The 27,893-nt window shown below is 46.2% G+C and overlaps 2 protein-coding genes across 4 annotated transcripts in view; one reads left to right on the top strand and one right to left on the bottom strand.

Moving 5' to 3' along the window:
• The window catches only part of LOC142589557 (protein argonaute-2-like), a 76,248-nt gene extending 63,777 nt beyond the window's left edge, over positions 1-12,471 (bottom strand). For 2 of the 3 annotated variants that reach the window (XM_075701009.1, XM_075701011.1), the window contains exon 1: positions 12,142-12,471. In XM_075701009.1, the coding sequence (XP_075557124.1) occupies positions 12,142-12,211 (70 nt within the window). In that variant the 5' untranslated portion in view covers positions 12,212-12,471. Of the gene's footprint in view, positions 1-2,862; positions 3,064-12,141 lie in introns of all 3 variants that reach the window. The other variant, XM_075701010.1, reaches the window with a different exon arrangement.
• A 1,193-nt stretch (positions 12,472-13,664) lies between these two features.
• The window catches only part of hdm (meiosis specific with OB domains hold'em), a 47,214-nt gene continuing 32,985 nt past the window's right edge, over positions 13,665-27,893 (top strand). The window contains exons 1-4 of the mRNA XM_075701008.1: positions 13,665-13,978; positions 15,076-15,225; positions 16,428-16,503; positions 27,516-27,717. Of these exons, the coding sequence (XP_075557123.1) occupies positions 13,816-13,978; positions 15,076-15,225; positions 16,428-16,503; positions 27,516-27,717 (591 nt within the window). The 5' untranslated portion in view covers positions 13,665-13,815. The remainder of the gene's footprint in view (positions 13,979-15,075; positions 15,226-16,427; positions 16,504-27,515; positions 27,718-27,893) is intronic.

Here is a 27,893-nt window from a genome sequence, read left to right as displayed (position 1 = left end):
CATGATACGTCGCAACTTAGCACCCCGAACCCGCCTGGGCTAAAGTAGGCAACGCGCTCCAACCGCCATTTTGGCTTTTGACTAGTTTTGGCCAGGCTTGGCCGGGCTTGGCTATAGAACTGGCTGCAAGAAGCCGCAGGCCAGTTCGAGAGGCCGCCACTAAGTGGCCATTCGTGAAAAATTCTCTCACTATCATCACTGTGATTACGGTCACCGCGTGGTTTGTTGATGGGTCGACTCATGGAGGAAGGAAACTCGGGAGAGGCGGAGAGGCCCACACGTCACTCTTTGTGAAGCTAAAGTGAAGCCGGAAGTTGGCGTTGCTCCGCCTATCGGGCCAGCTCTCCTCTCTCGTTTACGTTTCTCGCGAAACCCCGCCGCGCCGCGCGCAACCGGACTGCTCGGACGCGCGCGTTCCTCAGCAATACTAAACAATCGTTAGCACGTCAGCATGATTACGCCAAAGAGGGCAAAATTTTCCGCGGATATTCCTTCGTCCGTTGCCATTGCTGCGGCGCGGTGACGACGTGGAGCACGAGCCGCATGATGCCGGGGAGTTGCCAAATCCTAGCTTTGGAGAAGCCGTCGCGGCTCTGGACCTCCTCCGCAGGTACGTCGCACCTCACAGCGACGCTGACAGCAATGCGGCCTTCCAGGCTATTGAGAAACTTGTGGTGGTTTCTAGCGAGCGAAAGGAACGGCAAGCCACCATTCTGGAATTTTTTAACTCTTAAGCGCACTCTGTGGAAATAAATTGTCTATAGTTGAAGCTGCACTTTTTTCATTCATTTTCGGAGCTTTCCTCACTGTTGCGCTTTCCCGGCTGTTACGTTTTTTTTCCCTGGTCCGGTGAAAAACGTATGAACGGGGTTCCACTGTATATAGCTTGCATTGATTACGAGAAAGCGTTTGATTCTGTCGAAACCTCAGCAGTCATGGAGGCATTACGGAATCAGGGTGTAGACGAGCCATATGTAAATATACTGAAAGATATCTATAGCGGCTCCACAGCCACCGTAGTCCTCCATAAAGCAAGCAACAAAATCCCAATAAAGAAAGGCGTCAGGCAGGGAGATACGATATCTCCAATGCCATTCACAGCGTGTTTACAGGAGGTATTCAGAGACCTGGATTGGGAAGAATTGGGGATAAAAGTTAATGAAGAATACCTTAGTAACTTGCGATTCGCTGATGATATTGCCTTGCTTAGTAACTCAGGGGACCAATTGCAATGCATGCTCACTGACCTGGAGAGGCAAAGCAGAAGAGTGGGTCTAAAAATTAATCTGCAGAAAACTGAAGTAATGCTTAACCGTCTCGGAAGAGAACAGCAACTTACAATAGGTAGCGAGGCACTGGAAGTCGTAAGGGAATACATCTACTTAGGGCAGGTAGTGACGGCGGATCCGGATCATGAGACGGAAATAATCAGAAGAATAAGAATGGGCTGGGGTGCGTTTGGCAGGCATTCTCAGATCATGAACAGCAGGTTGCCATTATCCCTCAAGAGAAAAGTATATAATAGCTGTGTCTTACCAGTACTCACCTACGGGCCAGAAACCTGGAGGCTTACGAAAAGGGTTCTACTCAAATTGAGGACTACGCAACGAGCTATGGAAAGAAGAATGATAGGTGTAACTTTAAGGGATAAGAAAAGAGCAGATTGGGTGAGGGAACAAACGCGAATTAATGACATCTTAGTTGAAATCAAGAAAAAGAAATGGGCATGGGCAGGACATGTAATGAGGAGGGAAGATAACCGATGGTCATTAAGGGTTACGGACTGGATCCCAAGGGAAGGGAAGCGTAGCAGGGGGCGGCAGAAAGTTAGGTGGGCGGATGAGATTAAGAAGTTTGCAGGGACGGCATGGCCACAATTAGTACATGACCGGGGTTGTTGGAGAAGTATGGGAGAGGCCTCTGCCCTGCAGTGGGCGTAACCAGGCTGATGATGAGAGGTGAGCAGCCTTGTCTAGAGCACGCCACCAGGGTTCTGTAGACTCTAGACAAGGCTGCTGACCTCTGTACATGCTATTCAACAGATGCCCCAAAGGTGCACCTTGGCTACTACCATCTATGAGAGTTTCCCAAATGGCATTATACTACCGTGGGATAGTGGAGTGCAAGGCTTGATTTAAAGCAGTCACTTCTGCACAAATAAATCTTTAGGATGAAATCGCAACAATTGTTGGTTTATTTGCAAGACATCTTTCATTATTGATTGCATTAAACTGGATCAGCAATCGTGATCCTAGTACGGAGGCACTACCTTGGAATTGCAGCGTTTCATTTTTTGTTAACTTTCTTTTTAATATTTTGTCGACGTGGATAAAGCGAACCTACCACATTCTTTTGTCAAACAGTAAAGAACAAGGTACATTTAGTATGCAAGCATAAGGCAATGGATGGCACAGCGTATTAGCTTCGGGGAGTTGAAGATTTGGGACAAGGTTCTATTCGAATGCTATTCCTTTCTGTGCCTCAGCGGTCAGAGTAGCACTCGACCCACATTATCACCGAAACTGGCCAACCATGACTGGTGGATAATGGAAAAGAATTAGAATAGAGCAAAGCAAGTACACTATACCAACCTTGCAGTACCACTAGACACTACACCAACCTTCACATGTGCGCAAATCAGCTTGCATGCGTCAAGGCTGGCAATAAGCTGGCAATGTAGCTGTGAGCATACTTTAGATCTTTGCATTGAGCAGTTGCTTAATGCCAACGTGCCACTGTCCTTGCCTCTTCACCATTTGAGAGGGGACTCAGACTGCGATGAAGACAGTGATCCAGACTTCGCCGAAATGTTAAGCCACACAAGTATGGCAGCTTGAATACTGAAGCCACTAAATTTCTTGCCTATAACAGATGACCTGAAGAGTGCTGCATGATGCCGTAATCCTGGCTGCTCCATGAAGGCTTGGGATTGTTACACATCTTGTGAAGTGTCTCTGCATTGAGGTTGATCCCAGTTTCTCGTTTGATTGTTCCTGTTTGATTTGAGGGAATCTTTTCCATATTCCCTCACGTTCCATGATGTATTAGTTTGAAATGCTTGATCTAAAGTAACAAAAGAGAAAATGTATGACATGAAAATGGGAATGAACGCATGTGCGTGTAATAATAATTAACTAAATTAAAATTTAACTCTGGCATTTTCTATGCCAAAACAATATGATGAGGCACACTGTGGTGAGGAACTCCAGATTAATTTCGACCATCTGGGACTCTTTGCCGTGCACCCTATGTACAGTACATGGGGATTCTCGCATTTTGCCTCCATCGAAATGTGGTTGCCATGGCCAGAACTTGATCCCACGTCCTCTAGCTTAGCACAGGAATGCTATAGCCACTAAGCCATCACAGAGGGTAATAATTCATTTCTATTTGAACTACAAGCAAGTAAAACATTCGTTAATTAAATGGACTATGCAAGCCCATCCACTGAATTTATTAGCATTATATAATAAATACTACCGTACAGTATTTCTCAGGGCATCAGAAGATAATTATGGTATGACACCTCAATTCCTTGAGAGTGCCACTAATTGGAACCTGTTATGCGATCAGTACAAAACATGGAAAACAGCGCAGCTCAAATATGAAAAAGGAGACTTGTCACGTCAGTGAAAGTGGAGGCATCGGTCACATGGTGTTGCAAAGAGTCCGCCAATCAGCTCAGTCTTGTGGCTAAAGGCCACACGTTCATCATTGAAAGCTGCCAAATTCACTCTTCCACTAGCTTGCTCCTCTTGGAAATGGAGGGGGACATTCTCTCCCCTCTGGTCAACATAGTGTGTGCCAATGGTATCTGGTACCGTGAGGCCAACGAAACAGGTTTTGACATGTTGAGTCTCCTCTTTCAGGTTTAACCCTTTGTGGTACAGTGGTACAAATACGTACCACTTTTTGGGCGCATTTCGAATGCCCGTAATGAAACAACTGTTCAAATTGGAGGCAATTTTACTAGTGCTGCCATCTACCAAGGCATTTAGAAAGCTTTATGTGCGTTTTTATTTTATTCCGTCAAGGGGCGCGAAGAGTAACTCAGTTTTTGCAAATGCCTTCATTGCAGTTCACTACGTGCTGCTGTGGCATGGGAAAAACTCACTGAAAACGCTGCTTCAACATGCCTAATAAGTGTCTCCTTTTACCCGTTTACTAAATGGAACCTAGTGATTCATCTGCAACCATATACATACATTGAGGGCGCCATAATTGTTCACCGTTTTGAATTGTCTGTTCTGGGCTCACTTTTGGCTGGGGTTGTTAGGCCTAAGCGGACGGCTATCGCACCAGTCAAAACACACAGGCCGTGCATTTGCATTCTTTCTGAAAGCGGAGGTAAGTTTTCATAATAGCAACATAGCTCAAGTCTCCCCTCGACAGATTTACCTGCTTGGCGACTGTAGTCACGCAGTCCTGTGCATCACAGGTCGCTAGTCTCCTTCGCGTTTGCGTGGCTTTACTAGTGTGAAAGCAGAGCAACACGAGGTGATAGCTATAGTAGTTAGAGATTCTAGTGCTCTTAACTAAGCACATTACAGGTCACAGCCTTACGCAGGAGGAGGCTGTTGCCCTCTCATTTGAATTGCCGTAGAATCCAGAAATCAGTGAAGACGGCAAGGACAGCGGAAGCGATGAGAAGTTCGTCTCAGAGCTAGCGCCTGTGGAAGAGGAAGACTACAACGACAGTGTCCCTTCTGGCAGTGTCCCTTCGAAGTGAGAGCACTCGTATTCGTGAAAAAGACAAATGAAAAAGAAAAGGAAGTGCAAGTTGGTCCATGCTGTTCTTTTGTATGAAGAGGACGACGCTCTGTTAGAAAGTTGGACCCTTTAGTAAACTCCGAAACAGTATTTTAGAGGTACCAAAAATATGGGACCTGCTGTTTTGCTCAGAAGATCCTTTGGGTGCAAAGAAGGCATTGTCCTACTTTGATGAAGTTCTTGATGTTCTCATCACAGAGACGAAAAAGTATACCAAGCAGAAGCATCAATGAGGCTGGCATCAAGTTTCTAAGCAGGAGCTTGAAGCCTTCTTAGGGATGCTTCTTTTGACGAGTCTGAACCCTACTCATCGCATATACTTACATTGGAGTAGTGAGAATTTTTTTCATGTGGAAGAAAGAAGTAAAGTTACGACTTTTAATTTATTTCAAGCAATCCTAAACTGCCTTCATATTACTGACCTATCAAAGCTGAAGAAAAGGGGCTAAGATGGCTATGATAGACTCAGAAAACTCCGTCCTCTCATCGATGCTTCGAATGAACATTTCAAGCGGCAATACACCCCCCCTTCATGTCATGAAGCAGTGGATGAGAGTATGATACCATTCAAAGGACGGTCCTCTTCGAAACAGTGCATGCCAATGAAGCCTATCAAGCATGGGTATAAGGTGTGGTGACGGGCAGATTCTGCAACAGGCTACCTTCTACAGTTGCAGATATATGAAGGCAACGACGGTAACCAGCCTGCTGTTCTAACCTTAGGAGAGCATAGCGTCTTGTCGCTCTCCGGGGATGCCCAAGAGGGTTCAGTTCTTTTTTCACAACTTTTTTTACTACCACGTGAGTCCTTGCAAGAATTCCCTTCTCGGAAAGCATTTCAACTAGTACTGTGCGCATCAACCGCAAAACATGCCAAAAATGATCAAGAGTGACAAGAAGCTCAAGAAAGGAGAGCATTTCTGGTAGTCCAAAGGGCCAGTAACTGCATACTAGTGAAAACATAGAAAATATGTCACTGCCATGTCAAACTTCCACAATCTGGAAGCAGTTGTAGAGGTCAGCAGATTGTTTTCTAGTGGCGCTCTTGTAGGAGTCACTTGCGTGAGACCAATATCTGACTACAACACATGGATGGCGCTGTAGATAGGTTTGATCAGAAGCGCAGTGCCTGCCCAGCAGACCGCCGTCATAAAAAAGCTTGGCACAGAACTTTCTATTACCTACTGGACGCCGCTGTTGTAAATACTTTTCTGCAGCTTTCCGCGCACCAAGAGACAACATACTTGTTCTTTCGGCTTTCAGTTGACCGTAGGCTAATAAACGGACAAGCCATCAGGGCACCAGCAAGGGCTTGTCGCCCGTAAAAGCAAGAAGGGGACTGCAAGTGGTCAGCAGATAGTAGGAGTTCCTGACGACATCAGATTTCTCGGCCAAGATCGTCACCCGTAGCGGTCGGCCAAACGACAGAGGTGTAGGTGGGGCTCCACGAAAGCAAGTTCGAACGAGCTTTCTGTGCAGCAAATGCCAAGTTCCGCTATGTGTTGAATGTTTTAAGCTATTCCACAAGTGAACAGCAGCATTTCCTTTGTAAATATCGTTCCTGTTACACATTGTCTTTTCATTTTAAACTGCCTGTGGACAGTGGTACAAATGTGTAACACATTTAGTAAAGTCAGTGGTACATGTATGTACCACTTTTCTTTCGAAAACTGCTGCACCATGTTTCTTGAAAAACGTGTCAAACATTTTCTTTTGCCCTACTGAATGCTATTCTTCAGTTTTTATGAACAAAATTTCAAGTAAAAAGTAGCACCTCACAAAGGGTTAAAGCCGTGCTGCACTTGGCACAGGTTTCGAACAGGTCGCATTATTGAAGTGCAGTTCTTAGGAAATTGAGGCTCCATCGCATGATTATTGGGTTGATGGCTATCCGCTAAAGGAATAAAAAGAATTTCATTTTTATCGTAAATCATGGAGGATAATATCACAGCTGCACCCTAGTTGAGTCATCTTAATGCATTCGCGATTATACAGATGATGACAGAAATAAAAGTGTAAATATGCAAATATGCGCAGAATAGAATTTAGTGACAGGAAAGAGATCAACCTGAGCTAGTGTGCTACTCTGCACTGGGGAAGAGGGAAGCAGAGTGAAAGTACTGGGATGGATGACGACAAGAGAAGTGGCGAGTGCTTATGTATATGAGACAGTTGCCTTGCTAGAGCCACTCATCGAGCTTGGCGTCCTGCAGAAACTTCAACACTTTAGTAGCACGCATTGAAGTTGCAGTGTCAGGCCATGGGCCGAGGACAGCTTCCTCAGACAGCGGTTGCCTGCAAATGCTGGCTAGGAAACTTTTCAACGTCCTTCTAAATATGCATAGAAGCTCGCTTCTGTGCATTTGAGAAAGATAATTGCTCTTGTGAGCAAAGTAGAGAACTATACTATATAATCATGTAATAAAACTGACTCATTTGCAACACTTTATGGCCTACAATTTTAAGAGCACTGACACAAAAATTTGAAGTTGAGCTAATGTGTGATATCGATTAATGTGGGCACACACACACACACACAGTCTGCAAAATGTAAATGGCGAATATAGCCTAGAACATATTTAAGATGAATTTTAAAGTGCGCGTGCACGCTTTAAAATTGATCTTAAATGATCGCCAGCTCACCTGGCAGCCAACCCCTAAACGTAGACCCTCGCAACATCAACATTAAGGAAGGAATGCAAACAAGCGAGAAAACACTACATCACGAGTTTGCGTTGCTATTGGGGCGAGCCTTGCAAGTTTCTCGCCGCTGCGATAGCACCTATGTTTTTTTCGTCTCCGACGACAGTGCTGAAAATCAGCTAAAATTTGTTTCAGACACAAAATAACTCGAGAGTAAAGTGACCTCGAAAGCGTGCATGTCACAAGACGTTGCACGAAATAGTAAATCAATGGCGTGACTGACTCGCAAAGGGTCAGCGCAGCCGCCGCTGCAATAGGCTGTGAAGCGGCTCGCCTGGCTGTTTTTTCTCATTGCTACGAACGCGGTCGGGAAAACTAATTGTATTGTCACTAATTGTATTGTCAAGTGACGTAAATGTGCAGACTTTGATTGTGTTGATGAATATAGGTGTTTATTACGAGCTGTGAACGGATCGCATGTGCCGTCGGCCTCGGATCCGACGGCCAACAAGCCCATGCCGTTTCATAGCGATCGCCAGCTCGCCTGGCTTGCTCGTTCGCTACTGTTTGCGTCGATGAGCGGCAGAAGTGGTTCGAGTTCGTGCGCGCCACTGGACGCTTAGAATGAACCTCGTTGAAGAGCAGCCAGATGTGCTCATTTCGAGCATGCTTGGTATAAACAAAATTCGCCCAGCTAAAAGCAGTCTGATGAGCTTCCACCAAGACTACGTACCCCCCAAGGCTGATGCTGTGCCTACTTTTACACCGCCTTGTGTCCTGCACCGGATTATGCTTCATTGCCAAAGCGCCCTCTACGAATGGTTCATACTACTTGTAGCAATGCGTATGCACGCACATTGATAGCTGTCGCTGGCCGCACTTTCTGAGTCGCTGCTTTGTAGTGGATCCCATATCAAAAGTGGTTGGTCACGTGTAATTCGGTGGCAACTCATGCCTGCAGGAAATAGTCGCCACTGGAGGACAAAAACGAGGACGACGATGATGGTGAGTACATCGCAAAGCACATGCAGACGAACTAGCAACACGAAGCTCGCGGGCCGGCGAGCGGGCCGGCGTGCGTACACACATCAGTTTTGTGTGATCACATGCCCAGCTGTGTTTACATTCCTTCTTTGGCCATCTCGCTCTGTGAAACCGAAACTTGCCCTGGTTGCTACAAACAAAATTCCAATTATCTGTCGTGATCTGAAGCAAATGATGCTTCATGCCGTGATGACTGGGTCATTAGGTACTTATTGCAGCGGAAAAACCAAGATAGAAAATTTTTGTGTCAGTACTCTTAACTTTGGTCATTCTATGGAGTTATTGAGATCATAGTGTGGGTGGTAAAAAAAAATGCAGATTACCTTTCAAGCTTTCTAACTCATTTTTTCCATAATGGCTGTCGCAGCTGGATCACAGCCACGCTGCAAATGAAGCTTCCATGCAGTAGACAAACTTCTTTTACTCATTTTGTGCAAACCACTTGGCCGATCAATAGTTATGTGCCACTTGTGCAGAACAAGTTTCCCCTCACACCTATGCATACAAAGTGTGGCCACAATGTTATCGTACTTGGACTTTGCATGGAATATCATGGCGATGCTGACGACGGAAATTCACTTGGATTACGCAGGTGGAGTGCAAGTGGCTAGGGAAGACTAAAAATAAAAATGGAAACTAAGGTAAGGAACAACAAGACAAATTTCTACAGTAACTCAAGGGGCAGTCTTCCTAATACCCCTGTCACACTGGGCGTTTTAATGTCATTCGAACCGAATGGCATTAGCATTGAATGACATTCGGTTGCTACACAGCGCTATTTAATGCCATTAGCACCGAATGACTTCCGCAATCGAGTGAGTTCGAGAAACTCATTCGGCTTGGCACTCTGAGCGAATGTGTACTCTCAACCCCAGAAACAAAACAAAACTGGACAGGGAATCAAAACAAAACTGGACAGGGAATTTGCAAATTGAAAACCGTACTCGCATAGAAATAATAACTTTTGCGTGTTTTAATGGACTTGTTACTTTCGAGCGACAAAATCTGTGCGGCAGGCGGTCGCAAAATGTTATTCTCCAGCTCAGCAGCGTCTGGCCACCGCCCATGCCACCGCCACTCTGCTCGTCGGCCATAGAACGTCTAATCGCTTCCTTCGATTATTACGCCTTGCTCGTAATGCAAAGTACGCAGCAACTAATCGCTTCACCTCCTGCAACTTAGCGTCGTCGTCCAGCATCGCCATGTCAGCATTTATGAGCTACTCAACAACTTTTTTTATACGCATTACTAAAATATTTTTTTTTTCAGTGAAGTGACGTCCCAAAAATATATTTAAATATATGGATTGCTTATGCGAGCACTTTATACCTACCTTGTTCTATTTTAGTTGCCACATTTGTTTCTGAATGATCGCCATTGATATTGCCACCGAATGACATTCGTTGCACCGAATGCCATTCGATTCGAATGACATTAAAACTCCCAGTGTGACAGGGGTATTAGACTGCAAAGTCATAAAAGATTACTCGAGATTTGTGCATAGCGAGCAAAACTACTGCAGAGACAATTGCGCACCTCTTGTTGGAATATCAAACTATGCAGTCCATGCAGATTTGAGGTTTTAAGACAATAATGAGTGGGTAAACATTAGCACTCACTGTTTCTTCCTATATGAACGTAAAAGTGCTTTGTACATAATGGAAGGAGAAAATGAACAGCTGCTAGCTAGACTCTCTCATCACCCTTTTTGAAACATTTGGTTTTTTTTTTTGTGCACTGGCTACACGAGTGTAGCTGGTGTAGGAAGTCTTAATCTTTGTAGTGTAGATTTGTCAAGCTGTATACATGAAGGCATTTTTTATAGTTGGAACTACTTTACATACAGCCATTTTGTCGAGTGTAGGCAGCAGACAAACAGGCTGGTGTTGCAAACGTGTGGCACCATTTTGTCGTCAACTGTTGGCACTGTGTTTGCATATGTGGTGACAAGAGCTGGAGTGACCATGTGTCAGAGGAAGGACTTAGGTAACATTCCAGGAATTATACTCACAAACAGGGTGCATATTAGACTACACGCTGCATCATATGCATAGAGAAGTTGGTTTCTGGTGCTGCACATTCATAGTGTACTTAGCTGCAGTTTGTCTAAATCTGTTGCTGAAAGGAAACTAATATGTCTGCTTTTAAAGCTCAGGCAAGGGCATATACACAAACCGATGGGTGCAAAGTGCGATGTCAGGCTCTGCTGATGACGTGCAGCCTGCAGACTGGCTATGGTCCAGTCAGCTAAGTAGCACACAACGTCATAGCCTCTGCAAGACACTACACTCATATGGACATGTCTATCAACACACACACACGTGTGTGTGTGTGTGTGTGTGTGTGTGTGTGTGTGTGTGTGTGTGTGTGTGTGTGTGTAAATTCACTAGCGCAGTACACAAAAGCGAAGGACGATTGATATATTGGTGGTGCATATATTGAGAGGAACCAGAGTGATCTCGAAGGAGTCTCAGAATGGTGCAATCATGGATTTATTATAAATACGAAGGAGTTGGAATTTTAATATCAGTTGGTCATTTTAATATCGTGAGATATTAAAATGACATACTAATTTAGATAGTGTCTGCTGATGTGTAGTGGCACGCTTCATTGAGATTCCCTTATAGCGGTGTCACACATCGCGATGAGGACCGATCCGGATCGAAATTCTCAACTGCGATTGGCTCTCGCGCATTTTGTGGAAAGGAGCCAATCACGACCGAGAAATTCGATCTGGATCGAGCTTGATCGCGATCAGAAATGAGCCGTATGACACTCGTATTAATTATCAGTTACCAAAGATGCAGCGCGTAGAACCAGCTGCGGCAGTTCGTCAAGCGGCTTCGGCAAATGCACTTCAATAAAACTCTTGCAGCTAGGGGACAGTGGACAGGCAGGGTACACCGCGAAGCACTAGGCTTTGAGCGCTCAGATGAACGAACAAAACGAAAAAAGAAAACTACTGAGAACACAGCAATCTCTCTGACGCCCGGACAACACGCACACGAACCCCAGGTGCCTGAAAACGGCCGCCATTACAGCTGCCATCGAAGCTATAGTTCTGCTTTCAAAGTTGAACATTTCAAATGTGCTAGGGAGCTCGTCAGCTCACTCTACATGCAAGAAGCGACTAAGGAGCCAAATCCGGACAGTTTACACGCATTGGAATGGCCGGTGCTTTCATTTATAGCACACGGTGCACTTATTGAGTGCGAGCCCCGCTCAGCCTAGTCTGGACGACCCCGTGGTCAAGAATTAAAACAGCATACTACCTTAAACTGCAGCACGCGGCTTACGCACACAAAATACGAACACGTACGAGTATTACCTCGCGCCAAATTCGCAACATATACTAGTAAGCCGCATTATACACTAGCCTAGTGCGAACGCGCCCAACGCAGAGTTCGTACGAGGCCTAACCTTTGCTTTTCCTGCCAGTTAAGTGAGAATTACAACACACGCACAAACAGGTGCTCAGAGTCCATATATACGCACGAGGAACGCGAGTTCTGGCAATGCCTTCACACACGAACATGCAAGCATACAGCTATAAGCGTACGCCGCAAACTGACGTTGAGACGCTACGGAAGCGGAGAGACGCAGGAGGCAGGTCGCTCCGTCCATATCGTCAAGAGACACGGTCGAGCGCTGCATCAAGAAACAAGCAATAAATGTCTTTCTCACCGCGGCCACGTCCTCTGCCCCGGGCTGGGCCTCGCCCTGGGCCGCCACCACGCTTGCCGCCCCGCTGCATGACTTACGTCGACGACACTCGTCGTAACCACGCCACTCTCTGGTTTCCAAGCTGACGTTGCTGGCGCTGTCGCGACGCACTGCAGAAGGGGACTCCTGCGCTGTTTTTGCGTGAACTTCAGTAGGGGCCACAGAAGCCGCACTCCATGAAGACGCAAGCGCTTTTAATAACCGCCAACAACGGACGGGCGGCACAGAGCCCAAGCGGTCGAGAGGCCATCTGAGCAAACTGACAGCCGAACCACAGGACCTCAGCGCTCGCTGCGCCCCCTTAACACTGTGGCTGCTGTGCATGCTGCTGTGGCACTTCTAATTAAGTTGTAACCATGGGTGAAAAAATTATACTGAACTTCTAGGCAATTTACAAAAGTTTTTTTTTCCTTCATAGACGTAACTATAAAGCGGTGGCTGTAATGTACAAAATTGCGGGCACGGCGACACCAATTTTATTTTGGCGCCTGCAATGCGGGTCTTTGTGGTTCGGTACCATTTGCCATTTTTTTTCTATGATTAAGTACATTCTGCATATTAGTACTGCATATGCTTTCCCACATGAAGGATGGAAATAACTTTATTTCCTTCAGCTGTGGCCCTCCTGCGGGCTGAAAACGCATGCGACCGGGTCATTGTGGGCAGCGCACACTAGCAGACGACGCGACGAGATCGGCGTCGGCCTTTGTATCTCTCGCTCGCGCGTCGTTCTTCATCGTGCATTACCAAGTTCAAGCTAATTGCTCAAACAGTTGACCTTAAAGCTGCTCCGAAGTATTTGTAGGTGCCATATTTAGACGCCAATTATACACAGTACTTGATTCCGTTACACACTAGTTGACGAAATGCAATTAAAAACTATACTCATTTGAAAGATGTTCGCGGACACACATTCAAAAGTCAGTCCACCTACCAAATTGACACACAAATTATTAGTTCAGGGTGCCGTGCGTAAAAAAATATATAAAATATAGACTTTAGGCTCGATAGAGCTGTTCTGGTGTGGTGGTGTGGTTTGGAATGTCCACAACATGCATATTATTAAGGCAAGCTTGCAATCAATGCCGACTGAAATTATTGAAATCGAAGCGTCGACGTGCATATATACCCAGAGGAGCGCGTGGCAGTGCTCTCGAAGTCTTCAGGACAGATGTGCGCGCCTCTTGGTCTAAAAGCAAGAAAGACAGATAGAAATTTGAAGCACTGTAATTGTGCGCTCACGAACAAACCTCAGGATAGCTATGCGGATGCTTTGGGGCGCTTATCGCAGCAGACGAAAAATACCATGCCTGTTCCATTTCGCTTCACCAAACTTTTAGTCGTTATAACATAACAGAAGACAATTAACCGCAAATTTGATAGCACATACGTTGGTTTAGTTGCATTAAAATGTTCATGATAATAAAGAAAAACGCTTTACTGAACAGACAACTGAAACCGCACTTTAAGTAACAGGTCCCATATATGCCAGACGAAGTCTGGCTTCACCATTTAATACTCTAAAGGATACTTGACACTAGGAGTCCGGGCAAGCTTAAGGTTCGCATGACTTGCAGTACATGAGTAGTTGAACTGAATTTCGAACAATCGCAGTGTGATTTACTTGGATCTGTAATGTTTCCATCTAACGCCAGTGCAAGCGCGTTGTCGCAGATGGAACGCGACGCTGTCCTCAACAGGACATCGATTGACAGGTTGGACCCTAATGCAACCAAAGTAACTGTCTTAGGCATTGTTATTGCTAAACAGGCTGTTCGATCCATCGCTGTCAGCTCGGGTAAGTTTGACAAATGCTGCAGTAATTGTACCGTCAGTCACAAATGGAACGCGATCACGAGAGGCGCATTTTTCACTTCACAGGACACTAGAGAGCCGAATGCATGGCCGAAATCGATAACCAGCAGTGTGGATGAACAATGTAATTTATTCATAACCACAAGCCGTATTCTTGCATTTTGGAGATACTAATATACTTTGACCAGGAGACCGATACTCCTCCATCTTTCCTATTAACGCACAGCGCACATGACACTGCACTGAGCTTTCCGGTCATAAAAATATGGCCCTGCAGTCATATGTACTTTCAACTCGTTTACACCGCGCACAATCTTTTAATAAACGTAATATATGTTTTAATGAAACAAATTGTTGGCCTTCTGCCTACTGCATACGTCCTCGTAGCCAACTTGAGAGCCGAAAAGGTCACCTGCAAATAGTTGATATACGCAACTGAGCGAACTCAAAGGAATGGCTGTGCGCCAGGAGGATGTAGGGCCATGCAATGTGGTGCATGCACAATTAAGCTTTGCTGTATTCACATTTACATTGCGGAAAGGCTGCGCTATCGGTATTCGTCCTCATCCTTAAAAAGATTAGTGATAGTAATTCATCAAGATTGACAAGAACGGACGCCATACAATCAGATGACTAAAAGTCTGCATAGACCTTTTCCCGGCGCGTCGCGTAGCGGTAAGCGGGGGTAGACAAATATTTATTAGGAAAAAAAAAATGGAACTGGCCTGTGGCCTAAGCGGAGAACTTGTTCTTTGGGAAGAAATGGTCTAGACACTGCCGAATTCCCATTCACCATCTTGACAGTTCTGATTGGCCAACACCCCTGTGACAACACCACCCCTGATAAAGGGGCCATTAAGTACAGTGTACTAGAATACTTTAGGGAAATAAACTGACCTGACCTGACCTGGCTTAAAATGAGAAGACACGGATGACATTGTCGAACGCGGGAAACGTGTAGGAGTTAAGTGCGTTGCGGGAAATCATGAATTTCGCTTATTGCTAGTCCGACCCATTACCCGGCGAGTGCGCTAGAATATGTCACGCCCCCCTTTTTTTTTTCTTTCCACCCGCGTACAGCGTCGTCGGGCGTCCGCAGCGGCAGCGCGGAGCGCAGCGTCCTCAACTTCACGCTCCGCGACTCCCTGCGCGACACAGTGAACGCCGCCTGCTGGGGCGACAGGAGCCAAGTGGCGCAGGTGGCAGCCGTCTTCCGCATCGGAGACTGCGGTCAGTATGGACTGAATGTATCACGCCGTGGCCTCCGAGATCGCACGGGCGCCGCCGAGGCAATCTCGGAGGCCGCTAGCTGTTCACGGGAGTCAGCAGAAAATGTCGCTATTGTAATGCTGCCGTCGCTATCGGGCGTCGATTTGTTTCAGTATTCATTTTACGAGCACCCGCACTGTCGGGCGTTTGGATCCTTTAGAGTCATTCCGCTTTTAATAAACTGCCGTTTCTCGTATCGCGGTTACCTCGTAAATACTAGAGTTTTCTGTATCTAAACGGCGTTTTCATCTCAGCTCAAGAGGAGGCCTTTAATAATAATAATAATAATAAAAATAGAAGATGAAATTATGAGGTTCTACATCCCAACTGAGCCACGATCTGCATACTGCTTCAACTTCTGGTTTCAGTGACTGCTGGGGACTATGCCTTGACTTAATTGAAGACTGAATTGCAGCTTCGGGTATGGTCCAGTCAAGGCTGGGGAAAGAGTCGCAGCATACAGTGTTATTACTTTGCTGCTCATGTGGCCAGTCCTTGAACATGTCTGAAAACTATAACAGAATGTACTAAACTAGGGGCAATCCTCATATGTTGCCTGCTTCCTTTCTCCCTAACCTGTTTCATACTCTGTTTTCAAAGGCGTTCAACAACCAACTCACCACCAAGAGCCAGTAGTTAAACTGTGGCACCTCTCGTCCCTCAATTGGCATGAATTTAAGAATTATAAACCCATTGTGTTGGAATGGTACGTATATATATAGTGGCACATTACCCAATCGCCCAAGAATGGGGTACTCCACATATAATAAATCTAAGAAAATGAAAGAAGCTGTTGACCATCATATGCTATTACATTAAGAGGTATGTGTGCTTTATGGATACCTATGAAGCAACATTATATGCACAGGTGTTGCTGTATTATTGTTTAGGACACACTCACTGGAACTGCTTTGTCAGTTATGCGGCCACGTGCCAAGCATCTGAAAGCTCGAGCTTGCACTAGAGAAGCTATTCAGCGAGAAATACACCAAACCTTGTGCAGTGTGGTGGCAGCACCTTTAAAATCTTCCACATGTGCATTACTGTTGACTTTATATGTGGACTTTAAGACAATATGGCACCAAGAAATACTGAAAACAGAACTGCATTATCTCACTGATCCCTACTGTCTCTCCCCTCATAATCTTTTGTGTGATGTGCAGTATGTGTGACCAATGCCGTGGTCAGAAACCGGAATATGGGATCGACCCAAGAGTTATACTCACCTTACGCATCCAGGTGAGTCTACATGCACATTCATTATTGTACAACCGACCACAGGAAGTTTTAAAAGGATTGATGCTGCAAGAATGCTAAATTTTGTAGTGCCTTTGCAGATAATCTTAGAACTGAGGAGCACAGTGGAGAAGTTGCTTGGGAAAGTGTGCACTGTGCCTTTCGATATTGAAACAGACAAGATGGTTGGAATTAAATTTCATTTTTTCTACAGATCCTGTGCTCTGAAAACTTGTAGTCGGAAGCAGCTCACAACGTAATAAGTGGTGCACATGTGTGCCCATGATGCCTGCTTACATGTGTAGATTCTTTGACATTTCTGTCACCCCTGCTTTTTGGAGGAAATGACAGCTGTATCCTTACTTGTTCCCTTACTATCCCAACTACCTCCCCCCCCCCCCCTCAGAACACTTCAGACTTCCCTCACCCTACTCCATGCAGTGTTACTACCGGTCATTAAGAAATTGTAGCAGATTTTTGTTTGAAAAATCAGGAAAAATCAGTAGGTTATTTGGGCTGACAAAAGCGGTATTTTAAAAGAAGTTTTTGCCGGCACGAATCTAATGATTATTGTTGCTTAGTGCTGTGCGCGTTTTGAAAAACCACATAGTGCACAAAGAATCTGGAACACCATAAGTATTTACAAGACGCCCTTTTCCAAGCTCCAAACTAGTTTTATGAGGGCCTCAGATGACATCTGGTAGGTGAAATCTGAAGCGTGTAGTGCGTTTTGGACCATATGCTTAAGCCCAGTAATAAAAAAAAAAAGCATGTATTGCTTGTGCACAGTAAAAGGTGCACTGTGCTTTAGCACCTATCTATTGAAACAGTATAAGATTTTGTAGAAAGTGACAGAAAAAGTTTAAAAATTTGAAGTAGTAGATTTTGCTATTGTTTTTCTGGAAGACACCAAAATAATTACATTCCAAACTTTGTCACTAGATCATAAAAATGTGCAATAACCAGCTGACATACTGATAATTTAGTAGCTGAGGCAACACTGACTTTATGCATCAGCTTATTCTCCTTTTCATTTACCATTGAGTGTGGTAGAGAGTGAGTTACGCATACTGTACATAAATGCTACTAAAAAAAGCAGTTGCTGTACTGACAAAGACCAAGTCCCCTTCTCCAAATGTTGGCTTCAGCGACATTCCTTGTTGGACCACTGCTCATCACTTGGAGCTTCAATCTTCTTGTGAACATTTGTCACTATTTTAAGGCATCATTACTTGCTGCCAGGGTAGTTGGTACATATTTGGTTGCAGTGTAAAGGCACGGTACAATGTGAAGGAACGACAGGACAGCAAAGGGCGTCACTTCCATACGTGACAGGTCCTGTCTGCATGGCTTGACACATCCAAGTAGGGCTTGCACTTGATTTGGCACCAGTACCTTGTCACGACAATACATCAAGTATCATTCACGGCTAACAGAAAGGGCTCCATTGAAAAACAGAAAGCTGGGACAACTATGCTGTTCTTCTCAAGTCTTCTACTGAGCCTTTTCTGTTAGTCATACACAATGTCCCTGTTACATGCCATGCACTAACTATTGCCTATATTGTCATATATATATATATATATATATATATATATATATATATATATATATATATATATATATATATATATATAAATATATATATTGTCACATGGTCCATACAGTGCTTTGATGAATTTCTTTAAGGCCTCCTATTCGTCATTGAGACAGACCATCAGCCACTAACAACACTTCTGGGTGACATGGAGGTGGATTTACTATCACTCAGGATAGAACAAGAAATGCATTTCACTAGAATAACAGCTTGGGCTCCTTGTTGGGCTTGTTGGTTATCCATCCTGGTGATAACAGCACAAAGCGTAGAAGGGACACAAGATGAGAAGACACCACAAGCACTGTGGTGTCGCTGAGGTGACACTACAGTGCTTGTGGTGTCGTCTTCTTGTCTCGTTCTACGTTTTGTGCTGTTAACACCAGCATGGAAAACCAGGATACAACGCCTGCTATTCAAGTTGATGCGCTAGTGGTTCAAGGTACTGTACGTTCCGGGCGAGCTGCTAGCTACTGCTGACACATTGTAGGATAGGATAGATAAACTTTATTAAAAGAATAATCAGAATAATCACTAATGGTCAGGGCCCCTAGTCCTGGGCTCCACAGGCTCTTGCCATTTTCCCAGCTCTCTGGATCAGCTTGAGCTGGTCGTCGAGGGCCAAGCTGGACAGCAGTGCCTCCTATTGCTCCCTCGTGATGTTCGTGTCGTGGTGTTCTATGTTGTGTAGCATGCACTCCCACTTAATATGGTATAAAATTGGTGTGTCCCGCACTACAGGCATATGTCCCTGTAGGCTGTGGGGTGTATGCGATGTAATATGTGCAGGTTCTTCCAAGTGCCTGTCTGGAGCCTACGTAAGCAGTGGCATCCTCTGTCTAGATTACGATGGTGTGGTGGATATCGCAAGCAACTCCCTCTGTGGTGGTTCACAATGGCTGAATACTCTAGGTCAACAGGGTCCGGGTCTTCTGCAGCCTGCAGCCTGCCTTTGGCTGTGGGGGCAGTAGATGTTTAGGATGAAAGCGCTCTGTTTCTGGTTGCCTTCTGGTTGCTCGGTTATGCACGAATCCTCGAGCTGCTCTGTCGGCTTGAGGGTTGCCGATGATGCCAGTGTGGCCTGGTATCCAGATGATGGTTTGGGTGGTGATCTCCTCAGTGTCTTCCTTGAGTATTTGGGCTAGGACTTGTGCATCAAGTCTTCTAATTCTTCCCTGTAGGAAGTTGCGGCAGGCCTGCTGGGAATCCGTGAGGATCGTCAGTGGTTTGTTTGCGTGTTGGCCTTCGTGAATGGCTAACACTATGGCCAGCTCCTCGGCTTCGGTGATCATGCAGGGGCGGGTCGATGCAGTGGAGGTAACATGGCCTCGGCGGTCTCATACCACTGCCATTGCATCCTTGTTCTTTGTCCCATACATGGCGGCGTCCATAAAACGGGCCGTGGTATGGAACCTGAATGTTTTCTCCATGTACTGGGTGTTTGCTCTGCTCCTGCCAGAGTGTAAGCTAGGGTCCATGTTGCGTGGTATAGGGGCAACGTGATACCTGTTCTGCATGTGACAAGGTGTTGGGCAGGTTTCTTGGGTTTGTGTTGTTATAGTTTGGAAGCTCAAGGATTGTAGGACCTGCCAGCTCGTGCGAGTCCGTGCAAGTCTTTGTTGTTGTGAGACATAAAGGGCTTCTGTCAGTTTGCTGAGGGTGTTGTGTAACCCTAGCATCAATAATTTTTCAGTCAATGTACTCATCGGCAGGTGCAGAGCGATCTTGAAAGCCATTCTCAAGAGCATGTCGGCCTGCTTTATCTCGGACTGTGTGAGATGGTACTAGGGCAGGCTGTATGTGATTCTGCTGATTCTGAGTGTTGGTCACCGCCAGGCTTCTAACCAGTCAGAGGGTGCCCCTTCCTTCATGCCTCTGTTCTTGGATATTACGCGGGAGATCATGCGTGATATCGCCTTGACATTGGTTTTGAGAAGTGTAAGGTTGCGTGTGACCCGCTGGTTGGACTGCAGCCACATGTCCAGCAACCTGAGCAATGGCTTCTCTGGTATGAGGCCCTCATTGAGGTGTACCTCGAGCTTTCTTGTTGGGTCTGTGGGGACTGTGTGGTTACCGTGGCCTTGCCAGACTCGTAGGAGCTGATTTCTTGGGGGAGCATATCAGTCCCCGTTGGCTGACGTATTCTTGGATGAGGTGAGCTGCAGTTCGCAGCAGTTCTTCTTTTTCAATGAGGGACCCTGCTGTGGTCCAAAGTGTTATGTCGTCTGCGTAGATGGCGTGCCAAAGACCTGCAGCTTGCTTACGAGGTCGATCATGATGACGTTGAAGAGCGTGGGTGAAATGACAGTTCCTTGTGGTGTGCCCTTGTTGGGAGGGTGGTACACTGGAGTCTGGATCTCCCCCATCTTCAGCTCCACCGTGCGGTGACTCGGGAAGCTCTGAACACACTTGTATGTTTGCTCGCTGCAGTTGGTGTTGATGAGCCCAGTCCTGCCTCTGGTACCTCCACAGCATGTTCTGAGCGTAGAAATCGCCTATGATTACCAGGGGCCTGTCTTTCGTGAGGCGGAGGGTGTTCCTAAAGAGTTTGCCTATGTTTGCCTGCCTTTGGCTGTGTGGGCAGTAGATGTTTAGGATGAAAGCACTCTGTTTCTGGTTGCCTTTGTAGACGAGTTCAAGGAGTACATGTAGTACGTCCACGTCGTCTATGGGTTTGTGTTGTATGGTTTTGATGTTTCTGGCTACTAGTGTGGCTACCTTCCACTTGTCACCTTGACTTGTGTGGTATTCCTCATAGCCATTCAGTGTTGGTTGGGTGCCAGGCTTAATGACACAATGTCAAGGGCTCCGCTTCCCTCTTTGGATGCTGCAATTGATGCAATTTCTTCTCTTGAAAGCCACATGCAAGTGGTTCTGGAAACCGTTGGCAAGAGCAGGCCCACTGACTTGGAAACAATGCGAAAGCATCAAGCATCTGATGTTGTCTGCTCTACCTTGGTCAAGTTCTGCACCTACGATTGGCTGTCTAAGACAACACTACCAGTAAACTTGGCAGCGGACTGGAAACACCGCGGTGCACTTTCGGTTGCTGACTCACTTCTGCTGAAACGGGGTCAACTGGTTGTTCCTGCATCCCTTCAAGCCGAGGTCCTACAACTGGTACATGAAGGACATTGAAGGTCATCTCAGAGTGGCTCGGTCTAAGGCGAGAGTCCGCAAGTTGGTATGGTGGCCTGGAATAAGCCACAGTATCAAGGAAGTGGTCGAAAGCTGCGAGCAATGAGCAAATGTCAGAAAGCATAAGGCAGAACCCAGGATGCCGACGGATACCCCAGAGCTTCCATGGCAACAAGGGGGGGCAGATATCCATTTTGAAGATCAGGACTTCCTATGAGTAGCTGACTACTATTCAAGGTTTCCGGAAGTACTGACCCTGCGTGGAACGTCAAGCAAATCAATTATTACTGCATTAAAGGGTTTATCACCCGATTTGGCGTGCCCAAAATTCTTCGTAGCGACAACAGACCACAGTTTTCGTCGAAAGAATTTATGGACTCTGCATTGATGTACAGCTTTATTCATTGTACGAGTAGCCCCGATTTTCCATAGTGTAATGGGCAAGTGGAATGTGCAGTGCAAACGGTGAAGGAACTGTGGAGGAAGAACTTCGACAGTCACATGGCTCTGCTGGTGTACAGGGACACTCCCGGCTCAATGGGCTTCAGTCCTGCTCAGCTTTTAATGGGTAGGCACCTGCACACCCGTTTGCCAAAACTTCGTGACAATTTAACTCCGAAACAGCTTGACCACGAGACCTTCAAAGAGCGTGACCAAGCTGCTAGGTGTGGCAAGACCGCGAACTACAACCGTCACCATAGTGCTCAACCACTACTGTGTCTACAACCTGGCCAGAGCGTCTGGGTGACAGATGCAAGGTGTGCTGCTCAAGTGCTTAGTCGTGGTCAACATCCACAATGCTACGTGGTGGAAACGCCAAATGGTGATTCAACGAAACCGTCATCTGCTTGTTCCCTTTTGCTGGTCATAGCAGGTCACCTGGTTTGAGGGTGCCGTCACCAGTGCCGGAGACAGCGGAGACAACGGACAGCGCGGGAGAACTCCTGTCACCAGTGCCAGAGACACCAGAGACAACTGGCACTGTGGGAGAGCTCTCAGGTGCTAAGCTTGGTGGTGTAGTTTCTTCGGAGGTGCCCCTGGAAGGCATGCCTTCCTTACCAGACACAGAGTGCCCAGGGACGGTGCACACCGGGACTCCAAGTCGCTGTTCTCGGTACACTCGATCAGGTCGACGCATTTTTACCCCTAAAAGACTGGAACTGTAACTAGTCCACCTTTGCGACAAGGAGGGACGTAGCGTGGAAGCTGCTTCTAACCCTACTAACGTCACTAACGACTAATGCTACTTATCATTTGTCCTTTCTGTTCTGTTGGCCGGTATAAAATATGCGGCAATAAAGTGAGCAGACATTCCCGTCTGTGAGTATGTGACGTGTGGTGCTGCTTCATTCACTACACTAGTTACATTATTGAAGAGACAAGAAGTAACGGGCAACGAAGCTTTCAACACTTGAATTTGGCAGCAACTATATAGAACAGCGGTAGTGATGCCCCATGGCAGCCTCGCAGATGCGCATGTTCAGACAGGCTAACACAACACTCAGTACTTGTTTCATCTTAATGGCAGGTTGTGCGGCCTGAAGTGCCAGCACCACATTCTTCATCTTGCAATGGTTTCTTGTGATACAGTGCAGACCACTTATAACAATATCAAGAACAAAAATTACAATCGTTACAATTGATCATCTTTATGTCTTGACTGCGTAAAAATAATTTTTAAAAAGCTGCCGAGCATACCTTCGTAGCTCCAAAACCAAATTTGCCACTTGCGATAAAAAATAAGACGTTGTATAAAGTAGCCTGTGAAAAATAAAATGTTTATTTATACCTCTAAGCAGTGTATCAACTGTTAGGAGTTTATCAACCGTTAGTCACAAATCCGCACTTGCTTTTGCGAGAGTTTCAGGTTCACAACTGTGGTGTCCAGCTGTTACGCGAACACTAGCGGCAATACTTAAGCATGCATGAAATCGTGAATATTGGTGTCGGTGTCAAAGGCGGGTCATTACACTGTCAATCTCGCCGCCCCCGTATCACAACGCCACCGTCTGTCGCGACAACAATCACCCCGTTGGAGATCTCTTTGCAAAACGAGGCAGCACTATCTGCACCCAGAAACTCCTCCATTGAAGCACTACGTGTTTCATCATCAGTAGCGACATGCTTCCAGAGCTCAGTAATGTCAGCGGCTTCCACCATGTTGGTTCCAGGGGTTTCACCCCTGGTTGCAGCCATCATGATTGCAGTGCTCCATTGTGAGCTCACACATTGTGCCTTGCAAAATTTGCAACATTGTGCTTTGTCGGCGCCGTCTTCTATCAACAGGGCTGTCCGCTACTGCTTCTGCGGAGCATTTCTGCACTCACTGAAAAGGAGGCACAGGATGGGCGCTGCTTCGCTTCTCACTTTTTTCTTTTTCTCTCTGTCCCTCTCTCCTCACGTATTGCTTGATCGTGGCGACATGGAAGATTTGGTGATAATGATTAATTGTGGCTAATCTCTTTGTTATGGGAGGGCTGCTTTAAAGCACTCTAGCTGAAGAAAATATATATTTGTCGAAGAAAAAAATAATAAAAAGAAAGAAATAAGGTGGGGGAGAAGAAAGGAGAAAAAGAAAAATAGAGAGGAGGGTGGAAACGGCCGATCCCAGCTCTTTTGTACACACAGCCCAACCTGGGGCACAGACATCGATGTTGAGACACTGGATTTCATCTGTTCCCCTCAGAGTTAGTCACTTCGTGCTGTTGCCAAGTCATATGCCACCACTGTGCCAGCCTATCCTTCATTACACGCACTGTGTTAGACACCACCGCACCCTGTTGCCGCACTCCATTCTCGCTCCCAAGTCCCAGCGCTAGCGGAAGTGTGCTGCCCTCTCTGTGTTGTGGGCACAAACCGGCACACCGGAGGACTATGTGTTCCAGGTTTTCCTCCTCCAGGCCAAATGTACGACATATGGGTTCAATGGACGGGTCAAAGTGGTGCCGGTGCACAAGTGTGCGCAGTGCTCCTGCTCGTGCCTCAAAGAGGAGCACACTGCCACCGCTGTTATCGTACAGCTCCTCCATTTTAATGTCGCTTTTGTGAGTGTTGTACGTCTATATAGCAAATTTTGCCACCATTCCATTCCACCACCTCATGGTCTCCTCTTCAGACACGTGTGTCTTAACAGCCACTGCCCACTTGGACTCCTGGTACTCGCATACTAGTTTCGTAAGAAATCGATATTTGCAGCGCAGAAATCGAACCGACCTGCATCACTGGGTTTGTTGGCCTGTTATGCAGGTGTATCTAAACACATGCCTGGGCCATTGTGTGTCGTCCATTAGGTGCAGACGCCTTCGTAGGAGAGCTTGCTCCTTGCATCATGCGCCTTGTATGTGGACCAACCCTGATCACCCTGAATGGCCTCGATTCCTATAACCCCATAACAGTCAAGGTCCAGACGGCCCACCCCTCACTGCCCTCGCTCCAACCACTCCCTGGTTTTTGCTGTGAGGCAGACAGCTGAATTTGCAAAAGCCAGGCCAGGGACATGCACAGATTTTCACATGTCTCGGACAATCAGGAAGCGGTTATACCCCCACAGGCTTTTCCGATGTAGAACCTTTGCTGCTCTCTGTGACGTTTTGCGTAGGTTCTCCTCGTGAGTCGCCAGCAGGTCAATTATTCTGCTGAACACCACACCTAGATACTGGTATTCTGTGGCCCACTGTATTGGCTCACCTCCAGGCAGGTGCATGTTGGCATTGGGCTGTGGGCCTGAGAGCACCAACACGGCAGATTTTCTGGCATTAAAGCTAAGGGCGAGGTGCTGTAGGCACGTTGCAGAAAGTGTGACCAGCTGTTGAAGGTCATTTGCGCTATCTGCTAGGAGGACTATGTCGCCAACGTAGACTAAGCTAGGCAGCTTCCAAGTCATGGGGATTCCATCGTACATGTGCCCGAAGGAAAAGCCACCTCCAGCTGCTAAAAGTGCTCGCTCCAGTCCAGAAATGCACAACATATATAGCATCGGTGACATTGGACACCCCTACTCAACTCCCTGCATCACGACTACTGGTTAGGACTGGACTCCAACAAAGCTAACAAGGACCATGTTGTTTTTGTACACCCGGTGTAACAGACCAATCCATACTTCAGGCATATGAATGTCTGCCATCCAGTGGAACAAGTGATCATGGGGGACACTGTTATAGGTCTTTGATACATCCAGAAACACCTATAGAGGCTTCTCAACTCCTTGCGGGCTGCTTCCACAGTTTGAGTCAGCACAAAAGGATTGTCCTCTAGGCGCCTGCCAGCTCGAAACCAATTTTGTGGCTCTGTTAGCACGTCATCGTTCTCTGCCCGTGCACTCATATACATCTTGAGGATTTGTGCAAAGATATGGTGTAGGATGCTTGTCACTGTCAACGATCTGTAATCACATATAACATCAGCATCTCCACCTTTGTTTAATATGAGGCACTCTCTTCCAGTCAGCAAGTCTGTAGGAATTGGGTTGCCTGCCACAATGCGAGAAAAAAATATTAGCAAGGTGATCCCGTACAGTGTCTCCCAGTCACTTAATAAGACCGGTAGGTACGTCATCCAGTCCCTTTGCTGTCTGCACTCCAATGTGCGTGAGTGCCCTGTCCAGGGCCATCTGCAACACCTTCCATTTCACAAGCTCATTACTGTAGCAATAATCTTCCAACTTGTCAGTCATCTTGGGGCCGCGCACAGGCTGTTCAAGCCCAAGGTGATATAGTCTATGAATATGCTCCATGAGGTTCTTCCCAAGACCTGTGATGGGCAAACGAGTTTCCTCATGCTCATTCTGTGGAACAGCTGCCTTCCTGTCCAGCGAGGACACGTATGACCAAAACCACTTAAGAGCCGTTTCGCCTGTCAGAAGTGAGCAATTGTAGCTGCCTAGTGTCATGTTCAGTGATAGAAAATGTCATCCAGAAGGTAAAATTTTGATCGTTATATCAGATATGCGATGAATAACGCATCGTTATATATGTCTTTTTTTCCTCATAACCCTAATGCATAAGTTGACACTCTTAAATCGGCTCATCGTTATAACGGATAAATTGTTATACGTGGTATGGCTACAAGTGGACTACACTGTATGTGGCCACAACAGTCACCACGTCAGAACACTCACATTCAGTGAGTGTAGACTTCAGCTTCTCCATTGTCATTGGATAGTTCTTGACCGTTGTTCGGTAATTTCCCCGTCTGGTGTCGGATGCGAAGCGGCTGGCGCCATCTCGTGGCGTGCTGCGCCAACTAGCAATGGTGGCAGATATGAACTAGCGTAGGCAAACGCATCGCCCCGTCTTAGTATCGTTTGTTTAAGGGGAAGTTAGGAATGCAAATTTCACGATTATTCAGCATGGAAAACGCCATCCAGAAGGTAAAATTTTGATTGCTATATCCAATATGTGGTGAATAATGTATCATTATATATGTTTTTTTTTTCTCATAGCCCTAATGTATATGTTGACAAACTAAAGTCTGCTCATCGTTATAACGGATATATGTGATATATGTGGTAAGGCTATAAATGGACTTCAGTGTATATGGCACAACAGTCGCCATGTCAGAACGCTCACATTCAGTGAGTTTAGACTTCGGCTTTCCCATTGTCATTGGATAGTTCTTGACCGTTGTTTGGCAATTTCCACTTCTGGTGTTCGCATGTTACAACAGTGCCCTTCCCTACAGCGCACACCTTGAGAGAGTTTTAACTGTTGCTGAGGATGGTCTTCCCAAGAAAATGATGTAAGATGGCTGTCAAAAGTTCTGAAAAGCAATTGATTGTACAGATAAACAACATCTGCAGAGCTGCAGAGGGTGCACTGAAAGAGCCAGGCCAGCTCATTCTGTTTTATTTGCTTGTGCAACGTTAGTAAAAGTTGGGAGGAAAGTAACGTAAAAGTAACAAATTGCTTTTTATTATTTGTTTAGTTACTTTTGCGGAGCAATATTTGGTCATTGTAATCAATTACATTTTTGAGTGATGTAATTGCAAATGGGTACTTTTTGCATGTAACGTGTTCAAGATTGCTAAGTTCCCTCAGGAGGACTGACTGTTGGTCTAGTTGGCCTTGCATTATAATTATGGTAGGTTAGTGCAAATGAATACATTGACATTGAAGAACAAAATGCCCATCCTTGTCCACTTTGTTTTCAGTGTCCATGTATTAATTTGCGCTAATCTGCCATAATTATAATGCCGTGTTCCTCTTGTACGGAATGTAGAAATAAAATTACTGAGAACAGCAATTTTGAGTCACCCCCTCTCCTTTCCGCCATGCAATGTGTCCAGCCCATTCCACTTGGTGCTGAGCGTTGACCGTGAGCCCCGCAGTGAGGTGTCCATCGCTGACGAGGAGGTGTTCCTCGAGCTCATACCGTTGCTGCACGTGCCTCTGCGTGACGCCTCGCATGTCACCACACTTGCCGACCTGCTCTACTCAGGACAGGAGATGAGTGACAGGCACGTCTCCCTGCTTGTTGGTGTCCAGAAGGTAAGCGACTGACTGATTGATTAATTGATGGATGCAGATCAAGAGACACAGGGGCTAAGAGAGATGCCACAGCTCCGGATCAATTATGACTGCCTGGTCTTATGGTGTCAATTAACCCTTTGATGGGCAATACCATAAATATATGGCGCCGCAAACAAGTCCCAAATGGTCGATGC

The sequence above is a fragment of the Dermacentor variabilis genome, chromosome 8 (assembly GCF_050947875.1).
Source record: "Dermacentor variabilis isolate Ectoservices chromosome 8, ASM5094787v1, whole genome shotgun sequence".
NCBI classification, from domain to species: Eukaryota; Metazoa; Arthropoda; class Arachnida; order Ixodida; family Ixodidae; genus Dermacentor; species Dermacentor variabilis.
This window is presented reverse-complemented; position numbering and strand designations above follow the sequence as displayed.